The sequence below is a fragment of the Nerophis ophidion genome, linkage group LG05, assembly GCF_033978795.1.
Source record: "Nerophis ophidion isolate RoL-2023_Sa linkage group LG05, RoL_Noph_v1.0, whole genome shotgun sequence".
NCBI lineage: Eukaryota > Metazoa > Chordata > Actinopteri > Syngnathiformes > Syngnathidae > Nerophis > Nerophis ophidion.
Window position 1 is genome coordinate 65,424,631 of NC_084615.1, and position 23,786 is coordinate 65,448,416.

Genomic DNA, 23,786 nt, shown 5'->3' on the forward strand with positions numbered 1-23,786 from the left:
TGTCACTAAAGTTATAAAAGCCTTGCTTGTTCAATATTTAATGCAAAACTTGTTTGGGTCCCTATTAAAAGGTTAATTTGTTCAACCTTGGCCCCCGGCTTTGTTAAGTTTTACATTTTGGCCCACTCTGTATTTGAGTTTGACACCCCTGTTGTAGAAGGTGTTAAAGGCAATGGCTTCATGGCACGCCCTTATTACTGTTGAAGACCACCAGCGGTTATTTGCGAGAATGGTTGCGGCTCCCATTGTCTTCTTTATTTTGTGAAACGTGTCAAAGTGTAAATGGTGCTAAAAGTAAAGCCATCACGGCACCCCCTCAATATTGTTGTCCGAGTGAAAATCGAAGAATGTCCGAAAGAGGCTCCGAGAACCGGAATCCCCCCGTAACAATCGAGGGGGTCGGCGATTGTGCAGCTGAGCCACATCAGGCTGGCCAAAGAGCCGCATGCGGCTCCGGAGCCGCGGGTTGCCGACCCCTGTTGTAGACCATCCATTTATCTATCCATTTTCTACCGCTTGTCCCTGTTGGGGTCGCGTCTGGTGCGGGTGCTGGAGTCTATCTCAGCTGCATTCGGGCGGAAGGCGTTGTGCACCCTGGACAAGTCGCCACCTCATCGCAGGGCCATCACAGATAGACAGACGACAGTCACACTCAAATTCACACACTAGGGCCAATTTAGTGTTGCCAATCAACCTATCCCCAGGTCCATGTCTTTGGAAGTGGGAGGAAGCCGCAGTACACGGAGGGAACCCACGCAGTAACGGGGAGAACATGCAAACTCGCCCAGGGATCGAACCCAGGACCTACGTATTGTGAGGCACAATGCACTAACCCCTGTTTTCACCGTGCTGGCCCCGTAAAGTAAAGTCAAACCTTTTTTGTTTTTTATACGTCCCGCTTTTTGTATGATACTGTACAGTTTCCGATTAACATTTTTAGTCCCCATTTTTTTGTAGACTGTCTGAGATATTGCGCATAACAAACTAGTCATTTTGTCACATCAAAGACTCTTAAGCACTCTGTGCTTTTTTTTGTAATAGAGTGCGCCTGCCACCGTAGGGCCAAAGAAAGTTGCAAATGAAAGCACTTTGATTAATTAAAAAAGTGATCAAAACTTGTAACAAAGTACAAAGGTAGATCTTGTCAGGATGTAAGGAAGGAGCCCTCCCCTCCCCTCCACTCCACTCCTCACCATGATCGCCAACACAAGTCACAACACCCATCCATCCATTTTCTACCGCTTATTCCCTAACGGAGTCGCGGGGGGCGCTGGCGCCTATCTCAGCTACAATCGGGCGGAAGGCGGGGTACACCCTGGACAAGTCGCCACCTCATCGCAGAGCCAACACAGATAGACAGACAACATTCACACTCACATTCACACTCTAGGGCCAATTTAGTGTTGCCAATCAACCTATCCCCAGGTGCATGTCTTTGGAAGTGGGAGGAAGCCGGACTACCCGGAGGGAACCCACGCATTCACGGGGAGAACATGCAAACTCCACACAGAAAGATCCCGAGCCTGGATTTGAACCCAGGACTGCAGGACCTTCGTATTGTGAGGCAGACGCACTAACCCCTCTGCCACCGTGAAGCCAAGTCACAACACAATGGAGGTAAAATAATTTGACTTACATTCCTTTATCCATGTCGTTTGTCATTTATATGAATTTCATATTGCTCTGTGTTTTTCTATTTTTCTCTTGTAGGTATTGTGACAAACGGGTAGCGGTAAGAAGTTTGGGAATTCCAACAGACTCAGTGCTGATTGTGTAAGAGTGTTGGTTATGAGGCCCATTTAACACTGAAAAACATTAGCAGTCATTTCATAGTTCTGGACCTAAAAATTAACATTTTGGAACTCCCTCTCTTTTAGTTAAAGTACCACTGATGGTCAGACACACTCTAAGTGTGGTGAAACTACCCTCTGCATTTGACATATCCCCTTGTTTCACCACCTTGGAGGTGAGGGGAACAGTGAGCAGTAGCGGTGGCCACGCTCGGGAATCAATTTGGTGATTTAACCCCCAATTCCAACCCTTGATGCTGAGTTTTTTGATTGATTGATTGATTGAAACTGTTATTAGTATATTGCACTGTTCAGTACATATTCCGTACAATTGACCACTAAATGGTAACACGCGAATACGTTTTTCAACTTGTTTAAGTCACGGTGGAAGAGGGGTTAGTGCGTCTGCCTCACAATACGAAGTTCCTGCAGTCCTGGGTTCAAATCCAGGCTCGGGATCTTTCTGTGTGGAGTTTGCATGTTCTCCCCGTGAATGCGTGGGTTCCCTCCGGGTACTCCGGCTTCCTCCCACTTCCAAAGACATGCACCTGGGGATAGGTTGATTGGCAACACTAAATTGGCCCTAGTGTGTGAATGTGAGTGTGAATGTTGTCTGTCTGTCAGTGTTGGCCCTGCAATAAGTTGGCGACTTGTCCAGGGTGTACCCCGCCTTCCGCCCGATTGTAGCTGAGATAGGCGCCAGCGCCCCCCGCGACCCCAAAAGGGAATAAGCGGTAGAAAATGGATGGATGGAACTTGTTTAAGTCGGGGTCCACGTTAATCGATTCATGGTAGTGCCAAGCAGGTAGGTAATGGGTCCCATGTTTATAGTCTTTTGGTATGACTCGGCCGGGATTTGAACTCACAACCTACCGATCTCCGGCCAGACACTAACAAAATGTGGGCAAACCTGCATCAGCCGTCCGATGTCACCTACAGAGGACTTGAGGCAATTTCATGTTGAGTAGTATGCGTTTTTGTAGGATCTTAATCTCAAATCAGGATATTTGCGTGGATAATCTGACAAATTTACCTAATATTAGATTAGATTAGATAGTACTTTATTTATTCCGTCAGGAGAGTTCCTTCAGGAAAATTACAATTTTCAGCACAATCCCATTCAAGATCAGACAAACATTACAGGGAGACAGAACAGGATCGCTGACGGGTCTGCCGGCTTCCAGCGCCCCTTACAAAAAAGATGACATACAGGTAAACAGGGAGAAAAGAATAGAAGATTAAAATAAAAAAATACAAAATAAAAAAAAATAAAAAATCGGTCTTAGCCTGGGCCCTGGAGTGGGGGTGCAGACTGAGGCCAAGGGAAAAAAAAAATATATATATATGTCTGTCAGATGCATTGTTGAAGGTTGTAAAAATAAAATCTAAGAAGAGATCAGCCTGCATACGTTTCCAAATGATGGGAAAATGAGGAAAGTACGAACCTCTCCAGTCAAAAGTACACAAGCAAAATGGTATGGGCCAAGTGGGAAAAGGAATAAGAGGGACGGGGTGGGGCGGTTGGGAGAGTGGCCGTGTCAGCAACCTGAGGGTTCCTGGTTCGATCCCCACCTTCTACCAACCATGTCACGTCCGTTGTGTCCTTGAGCAAGACATTTCACCCTTGTTCCTCATGGGTCGTGGTTAGGGCCTTGCATGGCAGCTCCTGCCATCAGTGTGTGAATGTGTGTGTGAATGGGTGAAAGTGGAAATTGTGTCAAAGTGTTTTGAGTACCTTAAAGGTAGAAAAGCGCTATACAGGTATAACCCATTTAGCATTTAGTTTTGGTCAGAGTTTGGATGGAAAACAAATCAGTAGGACTCAAGCCAAATGTGATCCTGAAAATAAAGAAACACCCTCGAGGAAACAAAGACTGAGTCAGAACCAGCGGAAAAACATCGAACGAAGAGCAGCCCCCAGCAGCTATTATTCTTGTTTTGCAACCTCTTCTACTGATGTTTTTCTCAAGATCATAGAACAAATGCTGGAAGAGCAGGAGGAAACTCAGACCTTAGTGTTTATGGAAGGCATTTGGAAAAGCAGGGAAATGGTGATTATTTTATATTTCTTTTTTGTTAATATCAGGGGATGTTTGAAATACAAATAGTTATCTCCCGATTACTCAAAAACTAATTGATATTTTTTTAAATGACTGCCAGATTAATTTTCAGGAGCAATCAATGTTTTAAGGGAAGTTGTTAATGACATTTTTAGTCATCTGGACACTTTGGATCCTTGAAGCTTGATTGTTGATTGACCATCTCCTTTTTGATGGATGCTACAGTATTTTTGGTAATAACCATTAATATTAATGGATATTTTGTTATGGCAAAATTGCTTTGGTATTTATACAATTCAGTTTTCTTCACTCCCTCTGGAACTGAGAACCGACTGTGATTTAAATAACTTAAAATTGCTTTAAATGATCTTTCAGAATGCTCTTTGTACAAGTGAATCTTAAGCAAATCTTTCGCATGAACATTAGAAAACGTCCCAAGTCAAACATGGTGAAATTCTGAGTCCAACCAAAATCTTCTGGAAAATTACAGCATTCCTCCGCTTTATTTCTCTACTGAAGAGGTTTCAAACCCATCCATCCATCCATTTTCTACCGCTTATTCCCTTAGGGGTTGCGGGGGGAGCTGGTGCCTATCTCAGCTACAATCGGGCGGAAGGCGGGGTGCACCCTGGACAAGTCGCCACCTCATCGCAGGGCCAACATAGATAGACAGACAACATTCACACACTAGGCCAATTCTAGTGTTGCCAATGTCTTTGGAGGTGGGAGGAAGCCGGAGTACCCGGAGGGAACCCATGCAGTCACGGGGAGGACAAGCAAACTCCAAACTGGGATTGAACCCTGACTACTCAGGGTTCGTATTGTGAGGCAGACGCACTAACCCTTCTTCCACCGTGCTGCCCCAGGTTTCAAACCACATATAGTGAATTGTCCATGAGCAAGCAGTACGGTTGACCTCTCCGCTAATAGTAACAAACTCTGTACAGAACCACAACTTTGCAAATAACAGCAGTCACTCAAAAATAAAAATACAAAAAAAACTCACTTGTTTTCATTTTATTAGGTAAACACCAAAAAGCATTATTCCTGCACAGGTTGACATACAAAAAATTCTACAAGACTACGTTATGCATTTGTAATGTAACAACACAAATGGACCCATCTGAGGTCAACAGATGGTTCTTTTATCTTAACAGGAATGCTGCTAATTGTATTATTACTCATTTTAACCAAGCATACCAGCAATCCCCCGACACATTGCAAATATGACCCCTATGGTTGACCTCCCCGCTAACAGTAACACACTTTGTACAGAACCACGACTTTGCAAATAACAGCAATGTCACTCAAAAATCAATAATAAAAAACTCAAAGTTACTTTCATTTCATTAGGTAAACATCAAAAAGCATTATTCCTGCACAGGTTGATATACAAACATTCTACAAGACTACGTTATGCGTTAGTAATGCAACAGCACAAATGTACCCATTTGAGGTCAACAGAGGGTTCTTTTATCTTAACAGGAATGCTGCTAATTGTATTACTATTATTATTTAGGCCTACTGAAACCCACTACTACCCACCACGCAGTCTGATAGTTTATATATCAATGATGAAATATTAACATTGCAACACATGCCAATACAGCCTTTTTAGTTTACTAAATTACAATTTAAAATTTCCTGGGAGTTTTGTCTTCGAAACGTTGTGTAATGATGACGTGTACGCAAGATGTCACGAGTTTTTAGGAAGTATGAGCGCTGCGCACACACAGCTAAATGTCGTCTGCTTTAACGGCATAATTATACAGTTTTTTGGACATTTGTGTTGCTGAATCTTTTGCAATTTGTTCAATTAATATTGGATAATTCACAGTAGAAAGATGGAGTTGGGAAGCTTTAGCCTTTAGCCACACAAACACACGGTGATTCCTTGTTTAAAATTCCTGGAGGTGAAACGTTCCTTTGGATCAGAGCGCGGTTAAGAGAACATGGATCCTAACCACATATCAACCAGCAGGTTTCGGTGAGAAAATTGTGGTTAAAAAGTCAGTTCTTACCGGAGAAAAGCTGAGCTTGTGCCGTCCATAGCTGCCGTCGACTTCCCTGAGACACTGGCGTCAAGACACCCGTGGAGACACACTTCCGACTATCAGGTAATATTAAACTCACTAAAACACTAGCAACACAATAGAAAGTAAAGGGATTTCCCAGAATTAACCTAGTAAATGTGTTTAAAAACATCGGAATCCGTCCCAATGCAATCACTTTTTTTTTTTTTTCTAGTCCGTCGCTATCAATATCCTCAAACACAAATCTTTCATCCTCGCTCAAATGAATGGGGAAATTGTCATTTTCTCGGTCAATGTGAATATGTGAGGAGCCATCAAACATGTGACGTCATCGTCTGCAACTTCCGGTAGAGGCAGGGCTTTTCTCTTAGCACCGAAAGTTGGAAACTTTATCGTGGATGTTCTCTACTTAAATCCTTTCAGAAAAAATATGGCAATATCGCGAAATGATCAAGTATGACACATAGAATGGACCTGCTATCCCCGTTTGAATAAGAAAATCTCATTTCAGTAGGCCTTTAACCAAGCATACCAGCGACACATTGCAAATATGCCCCCTATGGGTTTGTTTGTGTGCATATGATTGGATTCTGCATTTTCTCTTTTGATCCCCTTGCACCACAAACATATGTGTGTATGTTCTTAAATAATAATACATTGTCCTAATCGGTGTTTCATTTGCTGGCTTAATGCGCTGAGAGAGAAAAAAAAAATGCAGACGCCATTACCTGCTGCTAAAACGTTTAGCATTGAGCTTTTAGCTTTTTCGTAGTTTTTCAGTAACAGTGCGAATGGTTGACTCTCAGCACTCACACGTTTAGAGTGAAGAAAATGATTAGATGGTGTCAGTCGCGGATGGAGGGGTGCTGGGAGGCAAGGGAGGAGTGGGATGTGTTAGGGAATAGGTGACACACATGGCAGCACCACATGCAGATGGCACACATGGATGAACAGCCAGGGTGGTCAAGCATGAAATTGGCCACCTCACTGCACACACACACACACACACACACACACACTTTGTGAAAATCAGTTAGTCTGCCAGTCGTTCAATCACCCAAATCACCACTGTGAAAATTAAAACCACCACCAGTCCATTGGAAAACACACACACACGCATGCACACACACTTTAAATATAAAAAATATGGAAATGCCTCACAGGAGCATGTGAGAAGACGATATTTAGCTTTTGACATATCTGCACCTGTGTTCATCCTATCAATGTCCTTCTAATTATCCTGCAAACATACTGTAAGATTGACTCGCTGGCTGACTGCATTTCCATTAGCATGATGCAAAACCTCCCACGTGCTCGCCCGATGAGAGCCCAGACAGATTGGACATGCAAAAATGATGAAGGTTTCCAACTGCGCATGCACACTTGTATGCATTATACACAAACACATAGGTGCTGATGGGCCTGCACACAATAAAGCGCACTGAGTCTGGTAAGGACACAGGGGGCCGAAAGCAATCTTCCAGTTGACCTTGAACGAGGAGGACAAAATGCGTGATGGAAGGGGCGGGGGTAAAAAAAAGCCAACAAGTGGAAAATGAGAGAAATACATAATCTACCTCCAGCGAGGGAAGGGAACAAATGCCTTCACTGGGATTGAGGACGAATCAACCTCACACGTCGGCTAAGCGAAAAGCATGAGGGGATGCTAATTTTCCTCAGAGAAGGCGAAATGAAAAAAAAAAAAAAAAAAAAGATGATGAGCTGGGATGGAGGAAGAGGGAGAGGAGCGGTGGGTGGAGAGGAACGCCGAGTCAGTAAAGAGGCCAAAGTAGGTGGAAACACAGATGGAGAGGGAGTGAAGCAGACAGAGACAGATGGACGGAGTAAAGAGAGGCAAAGGGAAAACGAATACGGGAGTGCGGCCTTTGTCGATGGCTGTCGCTGCTCGCTTTCCAGTCAGCTTTGCCTTTTAACGACTCATGGCCCAATACTCTGTGTGTGTGTGTTTGTATGAGCAACCCCACTTGTAATTGATAGGTTTATTCCAATCTGGTACCACTCATGCTTGTTTGTTTTGTCTTCCTCAATCTCTACTTCACCTCTGCATATTGCTATAATACTTTACCCCACAGTTTAAGCCCGTGCTCCCTGATATACACACATGCCTTCCATGGAACTGTGATATATTTGGGGGAAAAAAAACACAAATGAAACATGCATGTTTTACTGAAAAGAGGGCTATGACACACAATACCTTCAAAGGCCATGAGGTGGAGCTGGTGGCTGACGGAGAGAGGAAAGGGCAGGATGGACAACTGAATGGAGGTCTCCTCTCTCTTTCTCTTCATTTATTTCTCACCAATTAATTTCCCAGTGTTTTATTTTTGTGGAGGCTTGTTTACTTAATCACCACTTAAATCAGGGAATTGGGTTCCGAATGAGGCCGCACTTTTTTAATTGTTTGAACTGCTCCAAAAAAATACCTTTCCACTGAAAGTGCCTCTGGGCTTCACGGTGGCAGAGGGGTTAGTGCGTCTGCCTCACAATACAAAGGTCCTGCAGTCCTGGGTTCAAATCCAGGCTCGGGATCTTTCTGTGTGGAGTTTGCATGTGAATGCGTGGGTTCCCTCCGGGTACTCCGGCTTCCTCCCACCTCCAAAGACATGCACCTGGGGATAGGTTGATCGGCAACTAGTGTGTGAATGTGAGTCTGAATGTTGTCTGTCTATCTGTGTTGGCCCTGCGATGAGGTGGCGACTTGTCCAGGGTGTACCTCGCCTTCCGCCCGATTGTAGCTGAGATAGGCGCCAGCGCCCCCCGCGACCCCACAAGGGAATAAGCGGTAGAAAATGGATGGATGGATGAAAGTGCATCTATGAAGTTTAAATTGAGGCTTCAAATGGAAGTGCAAGAAGGCTTCTCTGTGACACACACCTATATGCACGGATCTTGCTGGCATTGTGTGGACACAAGGTCTGTGTCAAACACACTTTCTCTGCCACAGATGGACCCAATCGCACCTGCCTGCGTGACCCCGTACACACCTGCTCGTCCAGCATCTGTATGCGTACGCTTCTTATTCGTTTATCATCATGAACAAGGCTGGCATCCATCTGTCTTGATTTAGGTGACTTTTAATTGTGAGGTAACCCGCTTCGCCACCCGTTAAGCAAATCAGGAAGTAAAGTACTGATCTTCCGTCCGTCTTCCTGGAGTGCCCAGTCAGGACCTGTCTTATTAGTCACCATGGAAACCACAGGCTCATTCCTCGGTCCTCCGTGCCCAACATGTCCTGTTGCAGAGGCAGTGATGAAGGCACATTTGTCCACAATCTCTCTACCAGATGTGTGGATGTTGTTGTGCAAGTGTGCACGTGTGAGACAGGCCTTTATTCATATAATTCGTCAGATCTGAGCATCTGAGAGGGTTTCTGCCACGCTGTGGGTGTCAGAGAGAATTGCTTGATTAGGCAGAAGAGTTCGAGCCATCACTTCGTGCCAACATTGAAGCAGATGAAGCCGCACACGATATTAGGAAAAATAGCCTCACAGGTATGCACCACCAGTGTCCAATGCAGTGGACAGCTCTGTTTTGTATGAGAAGAATGAAATGTGTTACTCAACCACAAATGTCCACGGACAGAAAGTCATGTCAACTTCACAGACTGTTTTTACCAAACATCGTGAGTGCAAAACAAATCAGATGTCACCGGCACTTTTTTTTAAAAGAAATACGCTATAACATGATCAAATGATTTCCTCTGTCTACAATTAGAAAAAGGCAAACAGCAAAGAAGTGTTTTTATATTTATTGAGTTGCACAAATGCATCAATTCCGTGAAAGCAGTGGTGTACTTTTCATGCCATCAGCTACCTGCCACTCATTATAATTACCATCAACTCAAATGTGATCACCAGAAAGCTGAAGGGCGCAAAAGTGCACTCACACACACACACATACACATACACATACACACACACACACACACACACCTACCTAACGAGTATGCACTCACATTCACAGATGCCAATCAGAATTTAGAGCGCACATCAAAGCCAAGTTCGGTTCTAATGCATGCCGTTTGATCCCCAGCATGTACGCGCACACACACGATTCTCCCTCACACACTCAAGCATCTTTTCGGAATCTAAAACGCACATTAGTTGAGACTACCTGAGAGCAGTATAAGTTGGTTAAGTCACATCCAAGCTCTATTGTTTTTGGGACCAGATCAGCACAATGAGACTACTGGTGACCAAGCGTCTAGAGGGGTCTTACCTGTCTCATGAGAGAGGGTCTTTGTTCGTCCTGTGTTGCCTGAGTGATGCATCGCTCTGCACTTGAATTGTTTTTTGATGAACCCTCTCTACCCTTATGTCCGTCCCTCCACTCCCCTGCTCTCTGGACCCTTTGGAGAGCCCCTTTTCCTATTGCTACAATGTTTACTGTACTGTCAAAGTTCCGTCCGCAGGCAGTCTGTCCTTTGGAAGTTATTCTATTGTCTTCCCTGTCCGGCAGTTTTTGGAGAGGCACGGTCCACTTGCCGAGTTCCGAAGCGCCGTGCAACAGAGAAGAGGAGGAGCTCTACGGAAACCCACGGTGGACCATGACACTGAAACACACGTGCGGCTGTTGCACTGCAGAGACGAAACGCCGCACAGTCGCACGCCAACACGCTTTCAGGCAAAAAAGGATGAGCCTGGAGCTCAGTGCTGCTATCCTCCTTTGCTTTCTGTCCTTACTCCTTTTTTATGCTCGATCCCTCACACACCAAGGTCAAGGCAGGAACGGGATGAGGAGACACTAGGAGTGAAAAAAGATAGCCTCTGGCAGGCAGAGCAGAAGAAAAGGAGAGATGTGACTGTGGCTCCATCCTCCATCTGGCCACGGCTGAGACTGAGAGCAGACTCATCGCACACACACACTCCCACCTCTCTCTCTCTCTCTCTCTCTCTCTCTCTTCCTTTCTCCCCCTCCATCGAGTGAGATTCAGCGGGAAGACGTTCGATTGTGACGACTAACAAGAGAGAACAGAGGAAGAGGTATACAGAGATGACAAAACAGAGGGATGCAGCGTTTGGGAGTAAGGTGAGGAGTAGGTGATTATGACGGTGTGGGTGGATTATGTGACAAAAGTGATTCAGACGGAAAACATTAGCACAGCAGAAAGTCTGAAGGATGGGATCAGTCTTGTCAAGACAGGAAAGGACACAAAAGGTAAAAAAAAAAGATACAGCAGAATAGAAACCAGTTCAGTATTTGTCAGATTTCACATGGTATACCCACATTCTCCAAATCAGTGTGTTTCAACCACTGTGAGATAGTGTCTGTTGTGCCGTGGGAGATTATCTAATTTCACCTATTTGGGTTAGAAATATTTTTTGCAAACCAGTACTTATAGTCTGCAAATTATCTGTTGTTGTTGAGTGTCGGTGCTGTCAAAAGCTCGGCTGAGTAACCGTGTAATACTCTTCCATATCAGTAGGTGGCAGATAATTGCTTTGTAGATGTCTGAAACAGCGGGAGGCAGCGTACAGGTGAAAAGGTGTCTAATGCTTGAACCAAAAATGACGAAAAGGTAAGTGGCCCTAAGAAAAGGCATTGAAGCTTAGAGAAGGCTATGCAGAACGAAACTAAAAGTGAAATGGCTAAAAAGTAAACAAAAACAGAATGCTGGACGACAGCAAAGACTTGCCGTGGAGCACAGACAGCCTCCACAAAGTACATCCCAACATCACATGACCATCAAGAATGTCCCCACAAAGAAGGATAAAAACTCGAGATTGCTAAAACAAAGTAGATGCTGGAAATATCGCTCAAAGGAACACATGAAACTGCTACAGGAAAATAACAAAAGAAAAAGAGAAAAAGCCACCAAAATATGAGCGCGAGACAAGAACTAAAACACTACACACAGGAAAACAGCAAAAAACTCAAAATAAGTCAGGGCGTGATGTGACAGGTGGTGACAGTACACCTACTTTGAGACAAGAGCAATATACGTAGATACATTGTTGGTTATGGTTTAATGTCATATCCAACAATTGCGACAACAACTTTTTACTGTAAACAGATTTTTGTTTTTCAATGATTTCTGCTGGTGGTGTGACTTTGGATTTTTTCAACGCAAAAAATGTGCCTTGGCTCAAAAAAGGTTGAAAAACACTGCTCCGAATAACACAAAACAACACGCCAGACAATGTAAACATGACAGAAACAAATAGATCAATACGATGTTGCATTGATTCAGTCCAATCCAATCCACTTTATTTATAGAGCACATTTCATAAAAACAAAGGTCCTGAGTAGTCCTGGGTTCAATCCCGGGCTCATGATCTTTCTGTGTATAGCTTGCATGTTCTACTCGTGACTGCGTGGGTTCCCTCCGGGTACTCCGGTTTCCTCGCACCTCCAAAGACATGCACCTGGGAATAGGTTGATTGGCAACACTAAATTGGCCCTAGTGTGTGAATGTCAGTGTGAATGTTGTCTGTCTATCTGTGTTGGCCCTGTGATGAGGTGGCGACTTGTCCAGGGTTACCCCGCCTTTCGCCTGATTGTAGTTGAGATAGGCTCCAGCGCCCACCGCGACCCCGAAGGGAAAAAGCGGTAGTAAATGGATGGATTTCAAAAAACAAAAGTGTCACAAAGTGCTGCACAGAAGTCAGGACAAACATACTAGAAGAGTCAGTAATATAAAACATTGAACTATAAATTCAGAGATAACAAAATAGACTAAAATCACAAAACTCACATGCTGGTTTAAAAGCCAAAGAGTAAAAATATGTTTTCAGATGTGATTTACAAATCATTAAAGAGGGAGCCGCCCAGAATAACAAGAGGGATATTGTTCCAAAGTTTTGGAGCCACAGCAGGAAATGCACGATCACGATGACGCTAATCCCTTAAGAGATTTAAAAACAAACATCCATCCATCCATCCATCCATTTCCTACCGCTTGTTCCCTTTGGGGTCACGGGGGTCGTTGGTGTCTATCTCAGCAACAATCAGGCGGAAGGCGGCGTACACCCTGGACAAGTCGCCACCTCATCGCAAGGCCAACATAGATAGACGGACAACATTCACACTCACATTCACACACTAGGGCCAATTTGGTGTTGCCAATCAACCTATCCCAACAATATCTTAAAATTAATTCTAAAATGAACTGGGAGCCAGTGAATGGATTCTTAAATGGGGGTAATTAACAGCTTGTTAACAAGTTTAAAGGCCTACTGAAACCCACTACTACCGACCACGCAGTCTGATAGTTTATATATCAATGATGAAATATTAACATTGCAACACATGCCAATACGGCCTTTTTAGTTTACTAAATTGCAATTATAAATTTCCCGCGAAGTTTCGTGTTGAAAACCTTGCGTGCGTTTGACGTCTCGGGTTGTAGCGGACATTATTTTCCAGCCCGATCCAAGCTATAAGTAGTCTGCTTCAATCGCATAATTACACAGTATTCTGGACATCTGTGTTGCTGAATCTTTTGCAATTTTTTCAATTAATAATGGAGAAGTCAAAGTAGAAAGATGGAGGTGGGAAGCTTTAGCCTTTAGCCACACAAACACAGCCGGTGTTTCCTTTTTTAAAATTCCCGGAGGTGAAGCTTTACTATGGATCAGATCGGTCAAGCGAACATGGATCCTGACTACATGTCTACCGGCAGTTTTCGGTGAGAACATTGTGGTATAAAGTCGCCTCTTACCGGAGATCAGTGGAGCTTGCGCCATCCATGCAGCTGCGTGACTTTCCTCAGAGACTCTGGTGTCAAGGTGTCAGGTACTTTTTAATCTCACGAAAACACTAGCAACACAATAGCAGATAAGGGATTTTCCAGAATTATCCTAGTAAATGTGTCTAAAAACTTCTGAATCGCTCTCACTTGCCCTCGCCTGTTTTTTTTATTTATTTTTTTTTTAACGTTTTTTTTTTCTAGTCTTTCACTCTCAATATCCTTATCCACGAATCTTTCATCCTCGCTCAAATTAATGGGGAAATTGTCGCTTTATCGGTCCGAATTACTCTTACTGCTGGTGGCTCACATTGTAAACAATGTGAGGATGTGAGGAGCCCTACAATCAGTGACGTCATGCGCACATCGTCTGCGACTTCCGGTAAAGGCAAGGCTTTCTTATTAGCGACCAAAAGTTGCGAACTTTATCGTCGATGTTCTCTACTAAATCCTTTCAGCAAAAAATGGCAATATCGCGAAATGATCCAGTATGGATCGGTTCGCAGCCGAGTGTGAAGCGACCGGAATGAGAATCAGCACCTCCAAGTCCGAGTCCATGGTTCTCGCCCGGAAAAGGGTGGAATGCCATCTCCGGGTTGGGGAGGAGACCCTGCCCCAAGTGGAGGAGTTCAAGTACCTAGGAGTCTTGTTCACGAGTGAGGGAAGAGTGGATCGTGAGATCGACAGGCGGATCGGTGCGGCGTCTTCAGTAATGCGGACGTTGTACCGATCCGTTGTGGTGAAGAAGGAGCTGAGCCGGAAGGCAAAGCTCTCAATTTACCAGTCGATCTATGTTCCCATCCTCACCTATGGTCATGAGCTTTGGGTCATGACCGAAAGGATAAGATCCCGGGTACAAGCGGCCGAAATGAGTTTCCTTCGCCGGGTGGCGGGGCTCTCCCTTAGAGATAGGGTGAGAAGCTCTGCCATCCGGGAGAAGCTCAAAGTAAAGCCGCTGCTCCTCCACATTGAGAGGAACGAGATGAGGTAGTTCGGGCATCTGGTCAGGATGCCACCCGAACGCCTCCCTAGGGAGGTGTTTAGGGCACGTCCAACCGGTAGGAGGCCACGGGGAAGACCCAGGACACGTTGGGAAGACTATGTCTCCCGGCTGGCCTGGGAATGCCTCGGGATCCCCCGGGAAGAGCTAGACGAAGTGGCTGGGGAGAGGGAAGTCTGGGTTTCCCTGCTTAGGCTGTTGCCCCCACGACCTGACCTCGGATAAGCGGAAGAAGATGGATGGATGGATGGATCTAGTATGACACATAGAATGGACCTGCTATCCCCGTTTAAATAAGAACATCTCATTTCAGTAGACCTTTAAGGTGCAACACTTCATGCTGACAAGTTGAGGTCCTGATGTTGCCCAGCAGAGGGCAGACATATTGCCCCATTTCAGCCAGCATGGTTATACATTCCTGCTCAGTATAATAATTATGACAAAACGTAACAACATATCGAGCAATATTTCAGACTGAACTGTTAATCAGACCCTAAGTATTTGCATAATCCTCAGCAAAACCTAAATAGCCCATACTGTACACTCTGTGCACGCCAGTTTGTCAGCGCTGATGAGCCTTTGTGGATAATGAACCATGAGCTGGATATGAAGAATGACGCAGACCTTTATGAGGACAGTGATTGACGACTGAGAGGAACATCAGTCACCCACATTGGACAGTGAGTCTAAAACTGAAGAAATACATCATCCAATGTGTGTGTATCTTACCTGCATGTGTAAGCAATTTGAAAAGTTGAAAAAATGGAGGAAAAAAAACCACCAACCTATGTGCCATGTCTGCAAAGGGCCATCGTTTGTCTCATTTCGGACCTCCTCATGTTCCATCGCCAGACTTTCCTTTTCTGCGGCACCCCGGCGTGCACATAGGTGGCTTGTATGTGTCCGCACGTACGCGCATGTCCTCACATACATATGTGGGGATCAGGACTGCTGTGCACACATCCAGATCTCCCCCCCCCCCTTGATATACACACTTGCATACACAGGTGTCAACGGCAGATTTACAGCGGAGACAAGGCCGGGGAAGAGGTGCGGAGGGGGTGCGCGTTTGGGGGATTGCGGCTTTGACTTCATCCTAATAAAGCTGTGAGTGGCGCCCAGGTAGACTCAGTGAGGGGTACGGGAGGTGGTGAGGGGGGGGGGGGGGGGGGGGGGATGCTGGATTTTTAGATGAGGTTTACATCAATTTGTCATGATGAAAAGCTCATCCGAGACAGAAACAAATTGCTTTCTTGACAACACCATGTAGAACTCTATCAGACACACATGCGCACATTTGCTACATGAGCCCTGTACATGCACGTGCATGTCATGGGAGACTGATAGATTGTATTTCAGCGGGGTATTCGTCATTGCCCCGGTCATACAGCACAGTGGTTCTCAAATGGGGGTAGGCGTACCCCTGGGGGTACTTGAAGGTATGCCAAAGGGGTAGGAGAGATTTTTTTTTTAATATTCTAAAAATAGCCACAATTTAAAAATATTTTTTAAATGTATTTATTGAATAATACTTCAACAAAATATGAATGTGAGTTCATAAACTGTGAATAGAAATGCAACAATGCAATATTCAGTGTTGACAGCTAGATTTTTTTGTGGACATGTTCCATAAATATTGATGTTAAAGATCTCTTTTCTTGTGTGAAGAAATGTTTAGAATTAAGTTCATGAATCCAGATGGATCTCTATTACAATCCCCAAGAGGGCACTTTAAGTTGATGATTACTTCTATGTGCAGAAATCTTTATTTAGAGGTGAATCACTTGTTTATTTTTCAACTAGTTTTTAGTAATTTTTATATCTTTTTTTCCAAATAGTTCAATAAAGACCACTACAAATGAGCAATATTTTGCACTGTTTTACAATTAAACACATCAGAGCCTGATGACATAGTGATGTATTTTACCTCTTTATCTTTTTTTTTTAACCAAAAATGCTTTGCTCTGATTAGGGGGTACTTGAAATAAAAAAAATGTTCACGGGGGTACATCTTTGATACTTTTTATTAGTAGATTGCACAGTACAGTACCTATTCCGTACAATTGACCACTAAATGGTAACACCCGAATAAGTTTTTCAACTTGTTTAAGTCGGGGTCCACGTTAATCAATTCATCACTGAAAAAAGGTTGAGAACCACTGGCATACCAATATAATCTTATAAAATAAACCTGAGTGTACTTCAAAGCAGACATTTTTTATCCGTCTCATATCACGTGATTTTTTTTACAAAAAAAATTATATATTAAATTACAATTATTCAACATATAAATGACCCCACTTTGAATGTCATAAAAGTAGCCCAAACACTTGTTCTGTGCGTTGTGGGTTCTCCAGATGGAGGAAAATCCGTACGTTTGGATCGGCAAAATCCCGGCACGATAACCTAAAAACAAAGCTGACTTCAGATTGTTCTCTTTGTTTTACTTCGGCCAAAAAATAGAACAACCACATTCTGAAAATGTACAAATCACAAATAATCCTTTTGACAAAACACTTAAAATTCTGAGGGGGAAAAAAAATGTGTGCGGTTTGAAAAACACAACAAACTTAAAATTAGTCTCGGACCCCGTTTACACTAAGCCTGATAAGGTTAACCAGGCCTAACCTTATGTGTGTTCACACACAACAATGCCACCGTTTAAGACCTCCTCCCCCCCGTCGGCGCATCGCGACCTAAAACGCATGCGCGGAAAATTCCCACGTCATAGTCACCTCCAGTTTTGCTTTGTGTGCAAGTTCTTAAAGGCCTACTGAAACCCACTACTACCGACCACGCAGTCTGATAGTTTATATATCAATGATGAAATATTAACATTGCAACACATGCCAATACGGCCTTTTTAGTTGACTAAATTGCAATTTTAAATTTCCGGGGAGTTTCTTCTTGAAAACGTCGCGGAATGATGACGTGTACGCGCGACGTCACGGACTGTGAGGAAATATTAGCGCTGTGCACACACAGCCAAAAGTCGCCTGCTTTAACCGCATAATTACACAGTATTTTGGACATCTGTGTTGCTGAATCTTTTACAATTTGTTCATTTAATAATGGAGACTATAAAGAACAATGCTGTTGGTGGAAAGCGGTGGATTCCAGCTGTCTTTAGCACCGAGACCCAGCCGGCGTTTATTTGTTTGTTGTGAAAGCAGAGCGGTCAAGCGAACATGTTTTCTCTATGTCAACCAGGATGTTTTTGGATGGGGAAATTGTGATAGATATCTTACCGAAGACATCCCTGGATTATTCGTCGTTCTGCAATAATAAGCAGATAAGGGATCTTCCAGAATTATCCTAGTACATGTGTCTAATTACATCTGAAACGCTCACACTGCCGTCGCCCGGAGCTGTCGCTTTTTTTTCTTTCTTTTTTTTCTAGTCCGTCGCTATCAATATCCTCAAACACGAATCTTTCATCCTAGCTCCAATTAATGGGGAAATTGTTGCTTTCTCGGTCAGAATCGCTCGCGCTGCTACCGTCCATGATTGTAATCAATGGGTGGATGTGAGGAGTCCGACAATCTGTGACGTCATGCGCACTACTTCCGGGAAAAGCAGGGCTTTTTTAAGAGCGACCAAAAGTTTCGAACTTTATCGTCGATTTTCTCAACTAAATCCTTTCAGCAAAAATATGGCAATATCGCGAAATGATCAAGTATGACACATAGAATGGACCTGCTATCCCCGTTTAGATAAGAAAATCTCATTTCAGTAGGCCTTTAAATTAAGTAACCACTGGAAATATGAAGGCGAGTCATCCAGACATGCCCGTGTTTCTCATTCTCCTACATTTACAGACGGTTGTGGAAATCATACATGAATACCTTAAGAGGAAGCGATTGCAGCTATTTCGGATACAACACTTATCAGAAGGCAAGAGAACTTTCTAATGTCCGGCCTGGTCAGCTGTGATTCTGCTTAGCGAAAAACTTTGTCCATTTGTCGAAGGAGCGTCAACTTGAATGCAAGCTACCGAGGATGTGATAAAAAAAAGTTAGCGTGTGCTTTGTATTACCTGGCCGTCGATGAAAACGGCGAATGCTTTTGGACTGGCAAAGCAGACTGTATCAGTTATTGTCCGCCATGTTGTCGCGGACTCAACGTCTAGGTCCAGAGTATATAAAGTCACCAAAAACGAATGTACAACAAAGGTGAAGGCAAAAGAGTGAAGAGTGTCCGGACCAGATATCTAGATCCCTAGTTTGATTGATGTAAAATGTTCTTTATCACATTGTTTACGTGTCTCATAAAGTGAAGTGAATTATATTTATATAGCGCTTTTCTCAAGTGACTCAAAGCGCTTTACATAGTGACACCCAATATCTAAATTACATTTAAGCCAGTGTGGGTGGCACTGGGAGCAGGTGGGTAAAGTGTCTTGCCCAAGGACACAAGGGCAGTGACTAGGATGGCACAAGTGGGAATCGAACCTGCAACCCTCAAGTTGCTGACACGGCCATTCTACCAACCGAGCTACGCCGCCCATAAAGATTTGATTAATTTATGATGTCTCAGGTGTGATTCACTACAATAGGGTCCCACAGCACACTGGATTCCAGTTAAGTGAAATACCACAGCACTGGATATTGTTCAGATAAGTTAAATTTAAGAGCTTGCACACAAAGAAACACTAAAGGTGACTATGACGTGTGCATTCTCCGCAAATGCGTATTAGGTCACACTGCGCCGCCGGACGGGAGGTGGTCTTAAATCAGGGATGTCAAACGTACGGCCGAACAGGTTTTATCCAGCCCGCAGGATGAGGATGATGAGTTTGCGGAATATAAAAATGAGCCTAGATTTTTGAATGAAAAAAACTGCTGTTCTACATGTGCCCACTAGAGGTTGCAATAGCAATTATTTGTATCTTTCTAATCTAGTTTATGTAAGAAAAAAAGAAAAAAAAACACGTTAGTGCACCAGTCGAGGTAAATGAGCAAACTACATAAATAACATCCCGTAATTTGATTCTGTTATTTTTTTTATCCTGATAGATTGAAATTTAGTTGACTGATGAACATTATGACATAATTTATTCAGAAAGTATAAACAAAGATGAAGAGGGGGGGGCTGCAGTCCTGCAACAAAGCATGGTGTGCCAGGAACAAATTTGAGATCAGCGACAGGTGCGTAGATGGCCCACCTGGTCGTGCTTATCTAATCACCTGTCGCTCTGTTAAAGGCAGCAGCCGGGAAGGAGAGAGGGATGGTTGATGGTGGAGCACGAGCACGAGCACGAGTGAGAGCGAGACTGACGAAAAGACAATTGCTAAAAAGCAAAATAGAACATTCTCGTAAAACTGGACGAGCCTGGCATGTCAGTGATTGGTGAGCTGAAAAACCCGGAAGTGCAAGTTTTCCACACAAGACGAATAAAGATAGAATACTATTAGCCGCAACATGTAAGTGTAAAATAAACCCGACAACATTATGATTTGTACATTTTCAGAATGTGCTTGTTCTGTTCGTAAACAAAGAAAACAATCTGTATTTGTCTTTATTTTTAAGTTATCTTGCCGTGATTTTACCAGTCCGGCCCACTTGGGAGAATATTTTTCTCCATGTGACACCCCTGTCTTAAACGGTGGCATTTTTGTGTGTGGACACGGATAAGATTAGGCGTGATTTACCCTGGATAACCTTATCCTGCTTAGTGTAAACGGGCCCTAAGACATCAGACAGTAAATACTGTAAAAAGTTAGGCAGTTTGAAAATCAGAGGTTGACCAAATGGATATCCATCCATCCATCCATCCATCTTCCTCCGCTTATCCGAGGTCGGGTCGCGGGGGCAGCAGCCTAAGCAGGGAAGCCCAGACTTCCCTCTCCCCAGCCACTTCGTCTAGCTCTTCCCAGGGGATCCCGAGGCGTTCCCAGGCCAGCCGGGAGACATAGTCTTCCCAACGTGTCCTGGGTCTTCCCCGTGGCCTCCTACCGGTTGGACGTGCCCTAAACACCTCCCTAGGGAGGCGTTCGGGTGGCATCCTGACCAGATGCCCGAACCACCTCATCTGGCTCTTCTCGATGTGAAGGAGCAGCGGCTTTACTTTGAGTTCCTCCCGGATGACAGAGCTTCTCACACTACCTCTAAGGGAGAGCCCCGCCACACGGCGGAGGAAACTCATTTCGGCCGCTTGTACCCGTGATCTTATCCTTTCGGTCATGACCCAAAGCTCATGACCATAGGTGAGGATGGGAATGTAGATCGACCGGTAAATTGAGAGCTGTGCCTTCTGGCTCAGCTCCTTCTTCACCACAACGGATCGATACAACGTCCGCATTACTGAAGACGCCGCACGTCGATCTCACGATCCACTCTTCCCTCACTCGTGAACAAGACTCCTAGGTACTTGAACTCCTCCACTTGGGGCAGGGTCTCAGACAAACAGCAGCTTGAAAACCTTGAAAACCAAATGGATATATATATACATTAAATTCCTAAGAAACTCCCTCTGGGGTTTTTTTTTTTTTTTCTTTCACCTGCCTCCTGAACTAAAACATTGAGGAGAAGAGTGAGAGAGAGGGAGCGCGAGGGAGGGAAGGTGTGCTGTAAGGTGCCCCCTTAGGTTGAACATGGTCATTTGTCATGAGGCTGAAAGCTTAAGAAAAGACTAGTTAACCTTTACAGCTGATCCCCGTGAGAGAGGAATAAAAACTGCAAAGCAAAATGCCTCCTCCTATGCATCTGCAGTACACACACACACACACACACACACACACACTGGCAGAGCTGGTCGTTTTCAAAATGCACAATCAATAGAGGTGAAAGCATTGTAGAGGGAGCCACCACACCACCCTTCAGATCTCTCTTCCCTCAGAAAAGAAAGCCCGGTTGTCTGCAAGGTCCTTTTTTCCTTCCCCTCCTTCATCCTCCCCAGTGATCCTCATCCTCCCCGCACCCCAGCCAGAGTAATTAATCACCTTGTGCTAATGAGCTATTAACTAATAACAGAATGACATGCATCTGCCTGTGCATGCACGTGTGTGTCGGCGCCGGCGTGCGTGTGTGAGTGTCGCCAGAGTCACCCTCAGCACACTCATGATTAATAAGGTTAAGCTCTTATTAGGGGGGGGAGCAGAAGCAGTACGCCCACAAGCGCCGTATGCATACAATTAAATAACACCAAAATCACACATTTCTTTCATCAGCATGGCAGAGGACGATTGATGTTGGCTTTAAATAAAGCCTGAGTTCAGGAAAAAATAAAAAAAAAACTAGGGCGGTGAAAAGAATAACCTCGATAGTTTCATAAATTTAACCATATATTCTCATTACCAGCGAGCTGGCAGCGGGTAAGAATCATATTTCTGCGAGGAGAGAGAAACACTGAATTAATTCAGATCAGAGCAACACAATTTAGCTTGAAAAGCACACTCTCAAAAAGAACACAGGTATTTTTCTCCCCTCTCCAATAGATGTTTTAGTGATTGATTTTATAGACCGAACGAACGGCTGTAACAAAAACTTCTGCTTATCAAGAGAGAAATTGCTTCTTTTTGAAGGAGGAAACAAACAATAACTGACTTGTCCTCCCCCGACCTTCAAGACTGAGTTTAGTAACATGGACAACATGCTCAACTCCATCCATCCCATCCAATTTTTACCGCTTATTAGGGCTGGGCGTATCGATACCAAGTATCGATAGTATCGGTATCGTATCGATACTGGCGTGATGGTATCGATACTTCACAAAATTAAGCGAATCACTCCGATTTAAAAAAAAAAATGTGAGCGCAGCGCAGCGCTCCTCGCCACTCCACCCTCATCCCTAGTGATGGGTCGTTCGCGAACGATTTGTTCGTTCGAACGAATCATTTGAGTGAACAAACTGAATCACTTAATGAAATGATTTGTTGTTTTCTCAGTGCATTTGAGTTCAGCTGCGACTGTGTCTGTGACTGACCCTAACCCTGACCCTAACTGTGACTGACCCTAACCCTGCCCCAAGTGGAGGAGTTCATTTATCAACCCTAACCATTTATCAACAATACCCAGAAACGCTGCCGGCTTCGCTGGGCCTGAGCTCATCTAAGATGGACTGATGTAAAGTGGAACAGTGGTCTGTGGTCTGACGAGTCCACATTTAAAATTGTTTTTTGGAAAAGGTGAACGTTGTGTCCTCCGGACCAAAGAAGAAAAGAACCATCAGGACTGTTCTAGGTGCAAAGTTGAAAAGCCAGCATCTGTGATGGTATGGGGGTGTACTAGTGGCCAAGGCATGGGTAACTTACACATCTGTGAAGGCACCATTACTGCTGAAAGGTACATACAGGTTTTGGAGCAACATATGTTGCCATGCAAGCAACGTTATCATGGACGCCCCTGCTTATTTCAGAAAAACAATGCCAGGTCACTTGTTACAACAGCGTGGCTTCATGGTAAAAGAGTGCGGGTACTAGACTGGCTTGCCTGTAGTCCAGACCTGTCTCCCATTGAGAATGTGTGGCGCATTATGAAGCCTAAAATACCACAACGGAGACCCCGGACTTTTGAACAACTTAAGCTGTACATAAAACAAGAATGGGAAATAATTCCACCTGAAAAGCTTCAAAAATGCCTCCCTTCAGTTCCCAAAGGTTTATTGAGTGTTGTTAAAAGAAAAAGTGATGAAACACAGTGGTGAACATGCCCTTTCCCAATTACTTTGGCACGTGTTGCAGCCATGAAATTATAAGTTCATTATTATTTGCAAAAATGTTTATGAGTTTAAAGATCAAATATATTGTCTTTGAAGTGCATTCAACTGAATATGGGTTGAAAAGGATGTGCAAATCATTGTATTCCGTTTATATTTACATCCAACACAATTTCCCAACTCATATGGAAATATGAATAGAAGCATTTATTGAATTAAATGCCAATTAAATGTCAATAATAATGTTTTTTTTAATATAGCATAGCATGCATACACACACACACACACACTCACACACAAACACATGTTGCGAATATACACAAAATGTGTTGATTTTTGAGTAGGTAACACAAACATTTGTTACTAAAACCTATACATTTACTGTGTTAATACAAGTTAATATGTTAAAATGAACAAAAATTGAGTTGTCCCCCTCTGGACATACAGATGTGTAGAGAAACAACACAAATAGTGTTATTTCCAACAGAGTGTACCGAAAAGTGTCGAAATAATTTCGGCACCGGTACCAAAATATTGGT

The 23,786-nt window shown here is 43.9% G+C and overlaps 1 protein-coding gene across 13 annotated transcripts in view; it reads right to left on the reverse strand.

Annotated features, from left to right (window-relative positions):
• tenm2a (teneurin transmembrane protein 2a) overlaps positions 1-23,786 on the reverse strand; it is a 719,932-nt gene that overhangs the window by 352,331 nt on the left and 343,815 nt on the right. The window contains exon 1 of one of the 13 annotated variants that reach the window (XM_061901819.1): positions 10,123-10,792. The exons of 11 other annotated variants lie outside the window; for them this stretch is intronic. In XM_061901819.1, coding sequence (XP_061757803.1) covers positions 10,123-10,174 — 52 coding nt within the window. In that variant the 5' untranslated portion in view covers positions 10,175-10,792. Of the gene's footprint in view, positions 1-10,122; positions 10,793-23,786 lie in introns of those variants that run through there. One more of the 13 variants, XM_061901820.1, reaches the window with a different exon arrangement.